The sequence below is a fragment of the Acartia tonsa genome, chromosome 13 (assembly GCF_053477335.1).
Source record: "Acartia tonsa isolate MP-2025a chromosome 13, ASM5347733v1, whole genome shotgun sequence".
Taxonomy (NCBI): Eukaryota; Metazoa; Arthropoda; class Copepoda; order Calanoida; family Acartiidae; genus Acartia; species Acartia tonsa.
Window position 1 is genome coordinate 33942607 of NC_137272.1, and position 20270 is coordinate 33962876.

Consider the following 20270-nt stretch of genomic DNA (forward strand, 5'->3'; position numbering starts at 1 on the left):
TTGGAGGATAAAGGGTTGAAGCTGAATTTCTTTGCCGTTGTCCTCTCCCTCCATGTGTGCAAATGTATGTATGAGTGCAAGTTTATCAAAATAAACACTTGAAAAAAGTTGAGAATAGTGTTTTATACGACTTCTCAAAATATCCATTTTTGGAGGATTTTTAAATCAATCGGCAGACAACCAACTCTTTGATATATTATGGAGGGAGTTTACAATGAAACATAAATTAATCCTTACTCCTTTCTGCTACCCAAAATATAAAAGATAACAAATTGAAAAATTAACCAATTTCATTGTTTAGGTGTAGATAAGTTTTCCATTTTATGTCATGTCATTTTATTTGTTTTTATGCATGGCATTCTCACTATACTTCCTGTCATATCATATAGGTTCTGACACAAGCCGAAAATCGAACTTATCACCCTCCAAAAAAATACATTTTCTTATCCTCCATACTAAGACCAAACGTATTAAAACTGTTGGTGTTACATGTTATATGTGTATGTAATCATAATCTAAAGTGTTTTGTTTACGGTTATATTCAAGCTAGGGATAGGACATTAGCAGATTAATATACAAACCCTTCTTTCCCTCACATAATCCGAAGATAAAATTACTTTATCTATCTTTTAAAAGGTGTTTTATTTCAGAGAGAGATGGGACAATGGGCTGTTTATTACACTAGTCCCCAAAGATTCATAATAATGTTTTCTTAATGGTTGGCATAACAACTTCAGTGAATTTTGATTGGTTGGTTTATTTAGTGGAGTGACCAGACATTTCAGCCACTAATTGTATATTGCAAAAAGGGTAGACTTGTGTAAAATCATTAGAGGATATACACCAATTTATCAGTCATTGTCTTATTCCTTGAGATCACTGGTTTTTCATATTGTAAAAGGACCAAAAACAACTTTAAGTCCTTAGATGGTTTAAGGCTATTTTTCTGACCCTTGCAACTCCACCTTAGAATACAGATCCCCTAGATGCTAGGGGCGTTACCGCTAGTTATTAAATAAAATGTCAAATTTTGACATAAATGATATATACATTCATAGAAGGTGTGCATTTAATTCTGCATAATGTTGCATTGAACACCTTTATTATGTTCGCAAAAAAAAGAAGACATACAAATAATCTGGAATATCTATCAATTTATAACACACGGTTATCTTACAAACAAATGCGCAAAAGATATCTATTTTATATGCGTTAACAGGCAAGTTTTTCTTATGCATTATTAAAACTTGGTTATTCCATCATTCGACAGCTAGTATCCTTTAAAGTTCATAGATTTTTTGGAGATTATCAATCCTAGGAAGATTTTATCTTAATCTTCACCAGATACAAATAATGAATCAATGGAATGCAATTAAGTAAGAGTAAGTGTTTGATTATGAAAAGTTTAGTCCTTTGTGCTGTTTTAATAATATGCAGTCTATATATTTTGATGGTGTGGTACATAAGCGGAAGCGAAAGCCAACCAAATAAATACATGTATTATAAATTATTGCTTAAATACATCCAAATTAATTTTCAAAATGACAAAACCGTTCCAAAAATCTATACAGGGCAGGGAGGAAGGGATTGCTGTTGTAAAAGCAACATAAGACTATTTATAGGATTATTTCTATTATTTGAATATACAGATAAAGTTAAAATTAGGGTTTTGTAGATTTTTTTTTATTGTTGATAAGAGGCTAAGCCCCTAGAGGTGTCTTGGGAAGTATAAATAGAGATACCATACCCCGAAATAGTTTCAAAACCTCCTATCGTGTGGCTGTAAAGGAGAACCATATCTGTGCATTAGTTAATAAAATCTTGTGCTACACACACACACGGATATCCGGTTACTTTCATATAAGGATGATGTCAACGCAAATAACAGGCAAATTAGCTTTATATGAAATGACATGTAAACCTTATTTATTTTAGTATTGCCATAACTCTGCCATTAACTATCCCTTTCTTGCTACGATGTAACGTTCTATTCTTGTGTATGTAATTTTAGAGTGTTCATACAATTGGCAGAAAAAAATCCTTTGATTGCAAGACTTTTTTGCTAAGTATGTAACCCCATTATCATAATTATTGTTTTGGGAGGTGAGGGGAGGTAATTCTCTCGGGAGGGTAAAGACACTCTCCTATACAATAGATAAAGGACACATGTAGATGCATGCAGGGATCTAAAGGGATAAGACAATGGCCTTTAAATGATGGCACAAAAACAACCCTACTGTAAATCAAAATTAGTGGTTATTAAAACCTTTGAACACTTAACTTAATAAACCAACCAATCAAAATTCATTAAAAGTCACCAAAATTGTTATGTTAACGAATAAGAAGTTGTTATTGTAAAACTTTTAAACTAGTGTAACAAACAACCCATTTTATCCAACTTTCTGAGAAGCATTGTTTATTTGGACAATTTGTAAACTGTGCAGGTTTGATGGAACATCTTTTAATTTTGGTAATTTTGATTCTATAAAATGTCCATCAAAAATTAGGGCCGGGTTTGTTAGGCGTCTAGTCTTTATCATTGACAAAAGGGGGAATTACAGGGATCGCAAGGGATAAGATAATGGCCGATAAATTGATGTACCAATGATTTTAAACAAAATATCCCCTTCTGAAATCAGGGATTACTGGCTTTAAAGCTTTGACACTAATTTTGTATCAGATAATCAAGATCTTTGAAATACCAAAATTTATAAACCAACCAATATATTTGATTTTTAAATTAATATGGGGTATTAGACAGTAAAATACAATTGTATCCAGGCAATTTCGCAAATCTTAATGAACAAGCCCCTTACACAATGTGTTGTGCTTGCTTCCAATTATGTTTCAATCAGGGAGATGGATAGATATTATTAAAATAGCATAAAACCAGCCAAAAACACAGGCTCAGTACACAATTGTCCAGCTGTTTAAGACCTCTATTGCTGTTTATAGACAGATGGACAAACAAAAAGACAAAATTAGAAGATATAGATAGACACACAAACATAAGAAGACTGTAGCTGAACAAACAGACAAACAGACTGACACAAGAAAGACAAACAGTCATCCAAAAAGAAAACAGACAGACAAACAAATAGACACACAGACATACATACATACAGACAGACAGACAGACAGACAGACAGACAGACAGACAGACAGACAGACAGACAGACAGACAGACAGACAGACAGACAGACAGACAGACAGACAGACAGACAGACAGACAGACAGACAGACAGACAGACAGACAGACAGACAGACAGACAGACAGACAGACAGACATACAGACAGACATATAGGCATACAGACAGACATACAGACAGCCTTAGACACAAACAAACATTTTGCTCAATAAATTATTTTTTCCAGAATAAACCTCTCTCTCCGATCTAAAAGCTTTAATATAATAATCACATATTAATTTCGGTGATGAAATACATGACGTGAAATCATTTCTGCATAAGTTTTACAATCGCATAGTGTTTCATATCAGAGAGAGAGAGGAGATTTTGAGCTGTTTATTACACTAGTCCCCAAAGTTTTATAATAATGTTTTCTTATTCGTTGGCTTAACAACTTAAAAGCTTTAGTGAATCTTGATTGGTTGATTTATTAAATTGAGTGTTCTAACGTTTCAACCACTAATTTTGATATACAGAAGAGGTAATTTTGTTTATTATCATTGGTGATGTACATCAATTTATCGGTCATTGTCTTATTATTATCTTATCCTGCGAAAAGACAGTATCTAATAAACTTAAAAGGGGGTATGAAATCTTATCATAAAGGGAGGAGGGTATTTTTGCTGTTTTAATAAAATTTGGCTCTGCTGGATTTAATAATGTGATGTGCGGTAGTGAAACCACACCACGATATACATATAGGAAATGACCGTAACTAAATTTAAACAAGGTCTATAATGTTCACTGGCAGAAATCTAAAGGGATAAGACCATGGCCGATAAAATAATATGCATCTCAAGAATGACTTTAGGGATTAGTGTAATAAACGGCCCATTGTCCCCTCTCTCTCTCTTATGGAAGGAGGGGATATTAGATTGATAATTACAATGGTATCCCTTTTTATATCCACGTTTTCTTATTAAATGGCGAAAAACTTTGGGTACTTTTTTTAAAATTTTTACTGTTGTTTCCAAACTGATTGTGTCTAAACCTTCATCTAAGAATTTTCATAAACAGAAGGGGTAGTTTTGTTCATCATCATTAGGTGTTTACATTTATTGTCTTTGTTCCAGTCAAAACTAAGGATTTAGTATCCAAATTATTGAGTAGCTTCACTTACAAAACCGCTGTAAACATATTGTCCTATAACAGTATTTAATTAGCTCCAAATTCATGCTTTTCAATGTATTAAAAATCGATTTAATTACTAAGAAAAAAATAGGACAACTAACTCTATTGGTAACTGAGAAAGAATATTTAAATCAAACTTGATAAAAAATATTTGTCACTCCTTGGTCAGGGGATTATTTAAATAAAACAAGGACGATTACATACGTAAATGGCATTACTGACAGACAGACAGACAGACAGACAGAAGGACAGACAAACACTATGGATACAGGGATCTAAAGGGATAAGACAATGGCCAATAAATTGATCTACATCCCAAATATTAATACACAAAATTACCACTTCTGTAGATTACAATTAGAGGTTGAAACTTTATTAACAAACTAAAAAAATGCATCATAAAACCACAATGTTGTTGTTAAGCCAACGAATAAGAGAACGTTATTACAAAACTTTGGGGACTAGTGAAATAAACTGCCTATTGTATCATTTCTCTCTCTCTGGATAAAAACTAAATATCTTGACTTACCTTCTGTAGTAGTTGAACTATGTGTAGAAGTTGTTGACTGCGTAGTGGTAGTTGTAGTAGTTGTTGTCGTGGTTGTAGACATGGTTGTTGTACTTGTTGTGGTAGTTGGGGGCGAGGGACAGTTGCCGTGCTGTCCTCGTTCCACGTTTTGTAGCACTCCTAGTTAATATAGCATATCAAATAATTCAGAGATCTAAAGGGATAAGACATTGGCAGATAAATTGATGTACATCCCCAAGGATGATACACAGAATTGGCCCCTCTGTAGATGCACGTAGTAGTTGAAACGTTTAGATACTAAACGTTATTAACCAACTAATTATCTAGTGATTTTGTATTTAAAGTGTAAGGGTAATAATAGTAAAAAAAAAGACTAAAACTAATCTAGGACTTTTATCTAAATTCATCTACTTTGTATCATTGATTGTTTCATACTTATTATAAAGTAAAAGGATGTTTGTCTGTCTGTGTGTCTGTTTGTACCGATGGATCTCGCTAACCGATAAATCGATCGGGTTCTCCTTAACAGGATAGCTTCTCATAGGTCCCGGGAAGGTTTATAACTATTTTTGGGGGAGGGTACCACAACCTTCCCCAGAGATATCGCCCCTAGTTTATTTAAAAAGTAGTATGGTTTTCAGTCTGAACGTAAAAGATCTCGGAAAATGTTATTTCCAATTGATTGTACTTTTCAGAGAAGCTTTATAAATATCATAGGTTGGTTTTTATGTATTTTATGACCACCACAAGCCTCCCTTATAAGCCTAGGGGAGAAGCAACTAGTAATATTAAAGTAGTAAGATTTTTTTGTCTAAAGATAAAGATCTCAAAAATGCTAGTCAGAAATTCTAGGGTGGTCTTTTTCCAATCCCTTTCTCTCTGGAGCAAGGGTCGAAGCACCTCGCAAACAAAATCATAAAGTAATGTACCTGTCCTATCTCTAGTGCTAGCTAGAGGAACACACATATTAGAGGTCAGATCCCAACCGCAGTAAGGATTCTTGAGGCCAACACATTCCCTACAGCCTGTGTCTGGCGAGGTCTGGGTGATGCTGCAGTCGTACAGGGGCACAGACTTCACCTCGTCGTCCGTCACCACCACCAACTTGGATTCCTGGACAGATAAGGCATTATGTTAGGTAATATTGTGATGAAACTTAAAGGCATTTTTATACACAGTACTCTATTGAGCATTGAAAATCCAATATAAATTTATTTTTTTTAGATACAATAAAAATAGTTTGTTTGTTTGTTTATTACTTTAGGCCAGGTTAGCTTATATTGGAAACTGGAAAGCCCCACAGGGATAGATAACTGCAAGTATAGGCACCACAGGGTTAGGGATAACACAGGGGTTAGAAAAGTAAAAAAAACAACATTGATTTCCGAAACAAGGGGGGGGGGGCGGGGGGTATCAGTGCAGTGCTTAACTGAGACTTTGTGTAATAGTACCAAAATAAAAAACACAATTTTAAATTGTTAAACAAGGATAGTAATTTCGATAAGTAGCGCAGCTGTGCTGGATAAAATCTTACCTGAGGACTGTTTCCTCTGAAAATCTGGAGGTTTCTGACAGGAGTTCTGTCTGAGAAAAGCTGGATTGCCTCCAGCAGCTTGGATTCTGTTCCTCCGCCGCTAGACAACTGGCTAGATACCTGAAAAAAATATCACATTATTAAACATTCCAAACCGCATATTATTACAAATAATAAGGAGGTCTCCCTTTGGACTTTGGACTGTAAATTACACTGGCACCTATTGTTTCGTAGCCACGATATCCTATTCGTTGGTTTAAAACATTGTGTCAGGGATCTAAAGGAATAAAATTATGAATTATAATTTAATATAAATCATTAATGATGATTAAAACTTTGGGTACTTTTGAATTTTGATTGGTTGGTTCTAAACTATTACTATAAATTCTAAACAATTGAATTTAATCTACAAAAAGGGTGATTTAGTCTGTCATCATTGTTGATGTTCATCGTCCTATTCCTTTAGATCTCTATATGTATTGTAAAATACAGAGTTTGAAAGACTTATGATTAGAGATAATATTATTGTCAATTTTCCTATCCCTGCCTCCCTGAATAATATTAGCTATCAAACTGTTTATTAAGCATTAAACTAAATTAATATGAATAACTGTTCTTTAGGGCTTTTAGTAAAATTAAACTGCGACTAATAAGATTTTTAACAAGGGTAAAAATATCTAAATAGAAGCGTAGTACAGAAAAATGTTAGATTGTAGAAGTTTGGGTACTTTTGAATCTTGATAGAGTGAGTATACAAACGGCAAGTTACCAAACTTTTTCACCATTGATTGTTAATTACATTGTTTTCATAATTATATATATCTTAAATCTAATTTCTCGTCCATTGTCTTATCTCTTAGGATGCCTACTGATCTGATTACCCTATTACGCTATGTTGTTTGAAAACCTTCATATCTATGTGTTATGAAATTAAGGGTATTCTTATAAAGCAGCTGATAACTGGATTCAAATAATAGCAAATTTAACAGGAACATTTCCTGGTTCTTTACAAAACCTTTTTCTATCAAACGAACAGCTCAAATAATCAAACATTGCGCGTTGTTTGGAAGCTCTAATTGTAAATGTTAATCAAATATGCCTGTTTATTGGCGAAGGCAGAATTCTACAAATCATATTAATGCGGGAATAGCAGCAGTAGGCAACATTTTTAATGTCTCTGGTATGACTCAATATGATCCTAAGATTTATACTAATTTTGTAGTATTATCTGGATCGTATGAAAAGTTTAAATTAAAAACTGTATCAATCATGCTTGATCTTACTAGTAAAGTGTTTTTCTAAGTAAGAAAAAAATGATGTTTATAGATAGCAAAAAATAATTTATATATTAAGGTTTTAATTTTAAAGAAGCTTTACATAGACTTTGGGATGCCTTTATGCTATATTTATATTACAGATCCTCTTAATGCTAGTTTTCTTAAAATATTCATTGAAAAATAATTATATTTCTAATTTCAAACAAATCTTAATATCTTTAATATAGCGGTTTTTTTGAAAATTATAGTTTCAAAATCATAATATAAATTTTTTAGATCGACCAAATTAAAGTCAAAATTCCTTCTTTGTTAAGCTGGAAAAGAATAAATAACGCATCATTTTTAAAAACCTTTACGATTGATGCTTATTTTCATTTTTAAAATTTGGCGGGAATGAGAGAACGTAATTAAAGGAACCGCTAGGTTTGTATGCATGATATACATTTTAGAACAAACCAAATTTGTCTTTTTTGGATGCAAAGCATCTCTATAATTGTATATACTTCCCTAAAAAAAGAATATATTATTTAGTAGCATTTAGGGGTTCCGTTTTAAAGAGGTTATTAGGAAAGGCAGAAAAATTGCTTAAAACCATTCCCAGATTTATCTAGCCTAAAACCTTTGTGAAGCTCCCCTGAATAAGAAAATGAATCGGTTTAGTGGCTTCTGAAATTTTAACATTGAGACGAAAAGCCTACTTTTTATAGTCAAACATTGTATTATTCAAGTTGTGTCAAAATTAATCATAAATAATTTCCTGCTATGCGATCTATGAACAAATTTTTACTTGTTTCAATTTTTTATTTTTACATCTCCGTGCATGATAGCATTTTATCGTACGGTGCTAAAAACATACTTTTTACATTATTAATAGTGCAGCTACTATATAATTTTATCGTACGGTGCTGAAAACATACTTTTTACATTATTAATAGTACAGCTACTATATAATTTTATCGTAAGGTGCTGAAAACATACTTTTTACATTATTAATAGTGCAGCTACTATATAATTTTATCGTAAGGTGCTGAAAACATACTTTTTACATTATTAATAGTGCAGCTACTATATAATTTTATCGTAAGGTGCTGAAAACATACTTTTTACATTATTAATAGTGCAGCTACTATATAATTTTATCATAAGGTGCTGAAAACATACTTTTTACATTATTAATAGTGCAGCTACTATATAATTTTATCGTACGGTGCTGAAAACATACTTTTTACATTATTAATAGTGCAGCTACTATATAATTTTATCGTACGGTGCTGAAAACATACTTTTTACATTATTAATAGTGCAGCTACTATATAATTTTATCGTACGGTGCTGAAAACATACTTTTTACATTATTAATAGTGCAGCTACTATATAATTTTATCGTACGGTGCTGAAAACATACTTTTACATTATTAATAGTGCAGCTACTATATAATTTTATCGTAAGGTGCTGAAAACATACTTTTACATTATTAATAGTGCAGCTACTATATAATTTTATCGTAAGGTGCTGAAAACATACTTTTACATTATTAATAGTGCAGCTACTATATAATTTTATCGTAAGGTGCTGAAAACATACTTTTACATTATTAATAGTGCAGCTACTATATAATTTTATCGTAAGGTGCTGAAAACATACTTTTACATTATTAATAGTGCAGCTACTATATAATTTTATCGTAAGGTGCTGAAAACATACTTTTACATTATTAATAGTGCAGCTACTATATAATTTTATCGTAAGGTGCTGAAAACATACTTTTACATTATTAATAGTGCAGCTACTATATAATTTTATCGTACGGTGCTGAAAACATACTTTTACATTATTAATAGTGCAGCTACTATATAATTTTATCGTAAGGTGCTGAAAACATACTTTTACATTATTAATAGTGCAGCTACTATATAATTTTATCGTAAGGTGCTGAAAACATACTTTTACATTATTAATAGTGCAGCTACTATATAATTTTATCGTACGGTGATGAAAATATACTTTTTACATTGTTAATTGTGCAGTTACTATATAATTTTATCGTACGGTGCTGAAAACATACTTTTTTTACACTATTAATAGTGCAACTACTATATGATTTTATCGTACGACGCTGAAAACATACTTTTACATTATTAATAGTGCAGCTACTATATAATTTTATCGTAAGGTGCTGAAAACTTACTTTTTACATTACATATTAGAAGTGGTATTAATTTTTTGATTTCATTATTTATAGAAAATTGTTAATAATACGATAGAGCCATGATTTTTCAATCTATATCGGTTTGGAAGCCATACTGGAAAAAAATTAATATTATCTGAATAATCTATCTTAATCTATCTTCCATTTCACAATAACTGTACCAATGCTATTTTTAAAAATATCCAGGAAACAATAATTGGAAAATAATTGTAGCATATTTGCCTATAGCATGTTTGCACAGCAAAGGAAGTTGTTTTTGACAAGTGTTTTGGTTTTTAAGAAAGCTTGCTGACATGTTAACATTTAGGGCTCGTGTTAGGTCGACATCACCAGGGATACACAAAATTACCCATTCTGTAGCTTAAAATTATTGATTGAAACGTTTGAACACTTAATGAATCAACCAATTAAAATTAACTAAATTTCACAAAGTTGTTAAGTTAACGAATAAAAAAGCATTATTGTAGAACTTTGGGGACTAGCGCATTAAACAGCCTATTGTCCCCTCTCTCTCTTTGCGACATAACACTATACTCTTAACGATTTAGGTTAACTTAGAAGACTTGTTATGACTAAAGATCAACTTAAAATCGACAAAATAATCTGATATTATATTGACAACATGTCAGCCATTGCAACTTTTATCAAATGTAATAAAGTCGACATAAAAATTTGAGTCAACGTAATTCTAACAGTTCATCAGGTTTTTTTTATTTATATGTTCTTTAAAATTTTATTCATGGATTTAGGAATAGGGTAATGAACAATGGCGTCCAAGCTTTTTATTTTGGGGGGGGTAAAATTTTTTTAAGGGGGGGGTAATTAGGTTTTGGGAGGGGTAAAATGGCGCGCGAAGCGCGCCGCAAATTTTTTTTACCCCCCCCAAAATTTTTACCCCGGGGGTAAAATTTGCTTGGGGGGGTATTACTATTTACCCCCCCCAAATTGTTTTGGGGGGTAAATACCCCCTCCTAAATGGTTGGGGGTGCCTACGGCACCCCCAGGGTAGGGGTAAATTTTAAATGGGGGGGGGGGTAAAATGAAAAAAAACCCTAATGTTTTATAAAACTTTGGGGACTAGTGTAATAAGCAGATCATTGTCCTATCCCCATCCCCCTGATTATTATGAATAAGAGAAACTGTTAAGAAGAAAATCATGCAATAACAGAATTATTTGATGACCAACAATTTCATACAATTATTGTACATTTTGTCCATTGACAACATTTATTGTATGTGCCCGAACATTAGGGGTAAAGGAATTACTCTTTTATCTAATGATGACAAACAAAATTCTCCCTTTAGAAATATAAAGATAATACTTTGTGCTTTATTGTCCTATTCTAAACTGTTTCCCAAAAGTTACCGGAGGCAGAAATGTTCAATAAAAAAATATTTTTTGCTTAAATTAAAAAAAAAAAAATCTTACTGCTTTATAGTAAAGAATTATTTATATCGAACAAATGGCCATATAAAAAGTATTCTTAAATAGTTCAAATATTTAAAGAAAAATGTTTATTAATTAACAAAAAATTCTGTACAAAAACTAAATTCCAACTAATGAGGATGAAATTATTAAGGCTAGGCATTTCCGCCCTTCCTTCACACTAGATACTAGTTCATGGTAATGATCCTCATACAAATCAGCAAAAGAATCTGATTTTATTAAAATGACGTCATACTATACAAATGACAAATCATAGGCGGCCAGTATACATTTTACCATTGGTCAATATAAATGTATACTGGCCTTTAATTGGTCATTTGTATTGTATGACATCAATTGCTGAAACTTACTTGTTTGTTAACAGACTTAAAATGAAATTGATAAAAACTTAAGAATCTATCAAATCATAATCAATGTTTAATTGAAAATACCCCTAAAATTGCTTTTATTGCTGTTCTACTTTTGAACTTAACAATTCTTGTTTAATTTTTAGGCTATTTTTAGTTATTTTATTATTGGTTGTTTTGAAAGAAATAACGATCTTGATAGATTTCTTAAATTTCTCTATTTTTGGCTAAGAATTTTGGTTTCTGTGGTATTACAAAATTAGATTATTGTTTCAGCCTTTTTGAGCAAGATTTGAATGTATAACTGTGCCAAAAATACGGAACTTTCTAGTTTTTATGGTTAAAACTAATTATTTTATTTCATGTTTCTGTATTTTTAGTTAGTTGTATATCTGTCTGTATGTCTGTCAGTCTGTTTGCTATCTATCTATCTATTAGTGTGTCTTTTTATGCCCCTAGAGACCTCTAGAGGCACTTTAGTTAAAGGAGAGGTGATTATAGTTTTAAGAGGAAATTTTTTTCAAAAAATGAGAGGGGGGACTCGGGAGGGTAATTTTTTACTAGGGGCATTATATCTTGGGAGGGTGATGGTAACACCCCCCCAAAATAGTTAAAAACCTTCCCAGGACCTTTGAGAAGCTATATTGGAAAGAGAACCATATCGGTTAAGCTATTAGTAAGATCCTTCGATAAAATCAGACACATCTATTTATCTATCTATTTATCTATCTATCTATCTATCTATCTATCTATCTATCTATCTATCTATCTATCTATCTATCTATCTATCTATCTATCTATCTATCTATCTATCTATCTATCTATCTATCTATCTATCTATCTATCTATCTATCTATCTATCTATCTATCTATCTATCTATCTATCTATCTATCTATCTATCTATCTATCTATCTATCTATCTATCTATCTATCTATCTATCTATCTATCTATCTATCTATCTATCTATCTATCTATCTATCTATCTATCTATCTATCTATCTATCTATCTATCTATCTATCTATCTATCTATCTATCTATCTATCTATCTATCTATCTATCTATCTATCTATCTATCTATCTATCTATCTATCTATCTATCTATCTATCTATCTATCTATCTATCTATATATATATCTATCTATCTATCTATCTATATCTCACCTTCATAACTCTGCCCTTATCAGTGCCAATATAAAGAATATCGTATATATCTCCATCAAGAGTCTGAACATTCTTGTCCACAGCGATCTGGGTCAGCTTCTCATCTACTCCACATCTGTAAAAGAATAGATATTTATTATTCAGGGATAAGACAATGGCCGTTAAATTGATATATATCCCCACTCCAATGATGATACCCAAATTATGACGAAGCCCAATCTGTCTTACTTTTGAGCAAGACGATTCCTATATGACGTCATATAAAGGGAAAAGAAAAAGGAAAGGGAGGAAGAAAATCTCTTCAAAAGAGATGGGAGAAAGGGGAATCGTCTTGCTCAAAAGTGGGACAGATTGGGCTTCGTCAAAATCATCCCTTGTATAGATTAAATCAAGTGGTTGAAACGTTTGAACGCTAATCAAAATAAACCAACCAACGTTAACTACATGAAACTTTTACAAAGAGGATGACAACATCGATAAAACAAGGGAATCTTAAGGTATAAGGCAATGGACGATTCATGCCTACCTCAAATTATAACTAACAATATTACCTCTTTGAAACATTTAAAGTATTGGTAGAAACTTTTAGACATTGCTAGCTTGTACCAGCCTATCATGAAATAATAAAAGTTCCTAAAGCTTATCATGGATGTTATAACATGTTTTGATAGTTTTGGCAAAATAGTTTTTTTCTGCAGATAAAAGATATAAATAAAAACTTACTATGCAAATTAATTTTGACAGAAATGTATAAAAATGCTGGTATGTTGATTTATTTTATGCAATTCTATCTTTATATCTTCTTTTTTGAAGCAAGGCTTTTCTACAATTAGAGTATATCCGTAGGGATAGCTTTAGTTAATAAGGCATATTAAAAATCAATTAAGGCTTTTTTGATAATCTATAATAGTTAGGTAATACTTACAAAATTATTATCAAAATTGTTAGGCTTCGCTTTTACGGATGTTGTTGTCATTGCTTAGTAACTTTTTATGAAGGTATAATTAGTCATATTTTACTTTAATAAAATTAAATGAAATAAAAAATCCACAAACGAATTTTGAAATAATCTACGAAAAAAATAGCAAACATACATAACATTACAGACCGACAGACAACCCAATATGTGACTTCGCTTTTAACTTTGAAATAGATAACCTACTTTAAACTTAATTTTTTTATGTATGTACATTCGTCCGTCCGTCGTATGCCAGTTATTCTCCATTTAGGACACTAAGCATCTAACTTTTAAATCCTTTGTCCTTATTTCGATACATGATATTTGTGCTTCGCTACTTATGGATGTTGGCATCCTTGTTTTAATGTAACGTTAGCTATCAAAAAACAAATCAAATCAATATCTTATGAAATGTAATTATTATATCATGTTAGCAAAAAATAATAAGCTACAATATTGAACATAAAATGTACTTTTATATGTTTATTTAACTGTATTAATAGCTAAGTTAATCCTTATCCTATTGATTTAAAACTTTGCATGAAGATTCCTGTAATAGTTAGGTATGATTTAGAAAACGTAGCAACACTATAATCAAAACCAGAAATTCCGCAATAAATTTAAAATATGATTATTTACTTTTTGTCTATATATTTTTTTGTATGATATAATCATCCTAATCTTCTCATTTTTAAATAACTAAATTTCTAGGACATAAAGGTACAATATTATAAGCGAGGTCTCTATATTTAAGTACTAAGTGTGTTCATTAAAAGTATCCTGTATTTCAGCAATTTTATTAAGTTATGACACTCTTCAAGTATTATTGTTCGGTTGTTTATTATAATTTAGATGAAGCTATATATAGTGCCTATAAAAAATGACGTCATACAAAACAAATGACCAATGATACGACAATACACAGACTACAATTCCAATGACAGACCAGTATACATTATAATTGACCAATGGTAGGCCAGTATAACCTCATTTTTATAGTCCTTCAATTTAGATACCTCTATCTGTAATAATGGCTATATGAATCTTTGATTTTACAAATTTGCAACATAACTGTCTCGTTCTGTCTTTACTGCAGGGCTCTAAAGAATTAAGACAATGGCCTATAAATTGATGTACATCGCCAATGATAATACACAAAATTACCCCTTATGTATATCATTTTAGTGGTTAAAACGTTGGGACACTCAAATTAAAGAACCAACAAATCAAAATTCAACGAAAGTCCTCAAAGTTGTTTATCCAACGAGTTACAAAAAGTAATTACAAAACTTTGAGTACTAGTGTAATAAACAGTGCAATGTCCCCTCCCTCCCTCCCTGGTATTACTGGCTAAATAAATGATTGTGATTCCTCAGACCGAGACTTCTTCATGCATACAAATTATACAAGTTCCTACAATTCAACAAAAACACGGGACAGCGGAAAGTGTCATGTGTGACGTCATTAAAATACATCTAAAAAGGAAGGATGAGAAAAAGAAAAAGAAATGGATAATATACGTTTTTATGACGCTACACATAATGATCAGACAATACAACCTTTATATTTCATATTTACTTTCTTATTACCGTTTTTGGGCTAAAGAATTGCATTGCATAGAAAACCTTTGATTGGACGAAGTAGTACATTATTGCAACCGTTTTTTTGGTCAAGGCATTTCCGTTTTTGATTCCACAATAAGATTAAAGTTCTATCTAAGATTTTAACCTTAATCTGATATTTTTAACCTTGTTTTGAGTCAATGCATTTATTAATGGGGGGGGGGGGGGATAAACCCTTTAATGGACGAACATATTTTTGAAGTCCTATGCATGCTCTAAAGCCATGTTTGGGCCATATTTTCCCCAAATTTGAGTTAATGTCACATTTCTAAATTAAGCAAAAAAATGTTTGCAAAAATGCAAAAACGCTCGAAATAATTTTAGTTTGTTTTTCAAATGGTTTTCTTACTAGAAAGAATTATTTGTCCATCACTTTACAAATATACAGTTTTACACTTGGAGTCAGATGTATCTATCTATCTATCTGTGTATGTAACGGTTAAGTTGATTAGAAAATCCGCAACGTGAATTAAGTGCGCAAGATGGCTCAAGATGCCGCGGAGTGTTATGTAAATAAAGTGCACAAGATTACTCAAGATGCCGCGGTTTTTTTTTGGGCAATCTGTCTTATCATATGAGCCGTTCTTTTAATTTAGCAGAAAAATATGTGTGTATTCAAAGGAGGGTATTTAAGGGAAAATACAAATGAAAAAAGTGCTACAATTACACAAAATGCCGCAATTCGTTAATTTGCAATAGTGTCAAAAGCGTCATTCATTGATTTACAGTATTTAAATTAAGGTAAATTAAAAGTAAATTTATGAGTATTCCAATTGTTCTTAAATACGTTTCAAATAAAAATTTTTAACCAACAAGATCATTGTTTCACGAAAATTTAGCTTACAAATGTTGGGATATTTTCATATAAATGCAGTATGCAATCTAGAGGAGCCTTAAATGGGTCTGTTTATTACATTAGATCTAGAAAGAAGGTTTACTGGGTTTATAATTTTAACTAAATTGATATAAACTAGTGTATTTCAAACTAAACCATTAATTACAAAAAGCCAGTAAACCCCAGCTGCCCATGACTTTCAAAAAGTGTAATGCAATTCAAAATTATGATTCTTACAATAACGTTATGTGTCCTTTTTGTATAAGTTGTATACATAGTGGTTTTGGAGGACTTTTAGTACAGATAATTTTTTTAATAACAGTTATTCATGGAGGACATGAAGGATATCATGAAAAAATAATGCGCATAGTTGATATCATTGAAACTGATAAACCTATGAATGATATCATATTTGATAAAAACTATAATGCTTTAATTTAAATCATTTGAGGAGAGATATAGACAGTCAGCAATATGCTTGGTTTCTATTTCTATATTATGAAGATCTTTTGATACATCATCAAAGTAATAATTTTATAGATATTACTTCAAATAAAGAATATATTCATGTTATTTTGCTTGAAAGCCTTGGTATAAAAATCTAGAAATGAATAGGTAATGATAATTATAGTGAGTAAGCATGAACCACAATTGTGCAAGTGAGAGTGTATTAAGCAAGAGGAGAAAAGTTGATAAAATTAAGTACATTATTGATTAGAAAAAGATATTTTTGTAGATTTTAAGAACTAACCAATAATTTGATTGAGAGAATTAGTTAAATATGGTGTGGAAATGTATTAACTTTAGAGGTCTTGGAGCAAAACTAAAAATTAAAAATGTTGGTTGATTTAGTGTTGAAAAAAGCATATAGGACTGAAAAATCAGATTACTATATTTATACAACATAAACTTAAGCACTAAATTTCTATCTTATACTTCTTTTGATATACTTTGATGAAAAATGAAATTCAAGTCATATATGAAAAGCACACCCTTCCATTAAAGCAAAGTCATTTTATTTTTTTCAAAATCCTTTGCAATCATAGAAAAGTGAAATACAGTTTTAATAAGTCAATTTTCAAAGGAGAAAAAAAGCCTAATTCATCTAATGTTTTTCCATCATTAAAGTTAAACTTCAAAGTAACTATGTTAGTCAATAAAACAGGCCTTTAATCCTGTATGAATACATTAATATTTTTCCTTCCTATGCTATGATATAATTCTTCAACAAATATTTGCTTTTTATTGTATGAATTGAGCACTACTTTTTAATACATACTATGTAATAATTATCTAAATTTTAAAGTGAAAGGGTAAAATCTTTTTTAAAAGTAAACAAAACAAGGAAAAAATAACTGAAGACTAAATTTCAGTGAAATTTATTTAAATCACTCAAGACTCAAGGATATGAGAATGGAGGTTGCATTGGTAATAAAGCTCCCCCACTTGGGTGTGTAAAATTATGTTGTAGCTTATTATCATAAGGTAGGAACCCAGTAATAGTGTCGGACTGATTATGACGTAACAAAAAAAATTAGCCAATGAGAGGACATTATTGACCAATGGTAAAATTCGTAGTGGCCTCTCATTGGCTAATTTTTTTTGTTACGTCATAATCAGTCCGACACTAATACTGGGTTCATAAGGTAGAGAAGGGGATGTAAATTAATTTAGGTGCCAATGCATAGTTCATGACTGAATTATACTCTAGCTCCAAAACTAAGATTACCATTCCTACAATTATTTCATTTTTAAAGTAAGGGAATAAGACTCCTGTAGAACTGCTACGCACTTTATAATGTAGGAATTAAAGAAAATCAGAGATCTATAGAACTAGGTTGAAAGCTTGGTCTAAAGTTGTTAATATAACATCATAATAGCATGATTACAACTTATGTACAACTGATATTTTGCTGTCAAATAACAGAAATTTCAAGACTTTAGCAATCCTGTTTAAAGAGTTGTATTTAATTTAATTGAATCTAGGGTAAAGAGAGTGCTTGAGTGACTCGGGGTCCCTGACAATAGAATAACCAACAAAATAAAGTTGGTTGCATTTTAGTCATTGAATGAAAAATTTCATTAATCAAGTTTGATGGCCAAGAAAATTTACTCTGTCTTCAGGTGGTTAGAAAATCGATTGGGCTCTTCTTTTCATGTAAGCTCTCTTTTAAACCTGTGGTAGTTAACCTTAGTTCTTTCTTAATATAAATATAAATACTAAATATTATAATTCATTTTGTCAAATAAGCGCGGGAAAATTATTGTCAGTTGCGCGCATGCCGCGTAAAAGTTTTATATTGCACGGTCACGTATTGTTGATTTAGATGTTTCGCTCAGATAGCTACACACACACACATTCAACACCAAATAAATATCTATCTATTTTCCATCTATCCATCTTTTTTATGTCTTTCTGTCAATAAATGTATCTATATATACAGAATAATTTTTAGATAAAAGTTTTTCCTACTCCTAATAAGAATCTATCTAATTATTTGATATCTTTCTATCTCCATTGATTTTTTTTATCTATCTCATTAAACATTTATAAAGCAAATAAACGGGGGTACTTAAGGGATAAGACAATGGACAATAAATTGATACACAGCCCCTAATAGTAGATTTAAATTATTGGCTGAAATGTATAAGACACTATAAATTTTGAACCAACCTATACTGTTCAAAACGGTACCCTAAATTTGTTGAGTGAACGTGGTTATAAAACTTTAGGTACCAGTGTAATTTACAGTCCAATCTCACCTCCCTCCCTACAAATTCACTGTTACATATGAATAGAGACCAGAAGACAGACCATCGGACATACTCTATATGCTCAGAAGCTGTGTTGCTTTAAAAATCCTAAACTTATAAAAATTGAAAGTACACATTTTTCTATGACAAAATTGAAATAAATCCTAACTTATGATTGTCAAAATTAATTTATAGCACTTTGAAAATTGATAGAAACGCAGCTAGCTATTGTATGATTTGCATCCGTTTGCACTATCTAACTGTGTTATCTATACTACAAAGTAGAACGATGTCTGTATGTCTGTTTGTTTGTAGCGAAGGATCTTGCTAACCGCTGTTTGTTATTAATTTGCAATAAAAGTGTAATCTATAATATAAAGTAGAACGATGTCTGTCTGTTTGTTTGTAGCGAAGGAACTCGCTAACCGCTTGAGGGTGGGACACCCCTAACCCCCCAAAAAATGAAAAATACCCCCCCCCAAAAAAAAAAAAAATTTTCTTTTTAAAACTAAAATTAAAATAGTGGGGTCGACTACCCCCCCCCCCCAAAAAAAAAAAAAAATTATTTTAAATCTAAAATAAAATCTAAAACGTTTAAACCACTAATCTTAATCTACAGAAGGAGTCATGTGTCATTTTTAGGGTATACACATCAATTTATTGACCATTGTCTTATTGATTTTCTATGAATGTTGTCATCCTTGTAGTATGATTATTGAATCATGTAATAGTATTTAATAATTGATATTTTTTATATATTTTTACAGGATTAAGGTACAGCGAAAAAAAGTCTAAATATGTCCCCTTTCATTAATAGTTATTTATCACATCGAATTATAGTCAGCTAAATTGTAAGATAATAACAGTTTTGTTATCTAAACTGGTATTGTTTTTAAGATTTTTTTAATATTCATGGAAAATTGTCTGTATTACGTAATATACATGATTTTTCAGTATGGCTGATAACAAATTTTAATCTGGCGGAAATTTATGTCAATTACTATAAGCTACTATAGGCAGAATATAACACTTACAAATTGAAGAAATACAGTATATGCAGCCCTTTAATATTTCTACAAAATTAGCTTTAATTATAGATTGACTAACGGAAAAGTTAAAGGCAAATATTATTTTTCACGTGTCTTATCTCTGTGACAAAAACTTGATAATTGATATTGTGAAATAAATATTATTGGATCCAATTATTTTTTATGTAATTTGGGACATTTTTGTGAAAGTTGTTTAAAAGGTTCACTTTCATTTTCATTTAGTTT

At 31.0% G+C, this 20270-nt stretch overlaps 1 protein-coding gene across 2 annotated transcripts in view; it reads right to left on the bottom strand.

The window, feature by feature from the left end:
- The window catches only part of LOC145334954 (semaphorin-1A-like), a 197579-nt gene that overhangs the window by 53443 nt on the left and 123866 nt on the right, over positions 1-20270 (bottom strand). For both annotated transcript variants that reach the window (XM_080180594.1, XM_080180595.1), the window contains 4 exons: positions 12828-12942; positions 6383-6502; positions 5778-5961; positions 4849-5007 (listed from right to left, as the gene is read on the bottom strand). In XM_080180594.1, coding sequence (XP_080036720.1) covers positions 4849-5007; positions 5778-5961; positions 6383-6502; positions 12828-12942 — 578 coding nt within the window. The remainder of the gene's footprint in view (positions 1-4848; positions 5008-5777; positions 5962-6382; positions 6503-12827; positions 12943-20270) is intronic.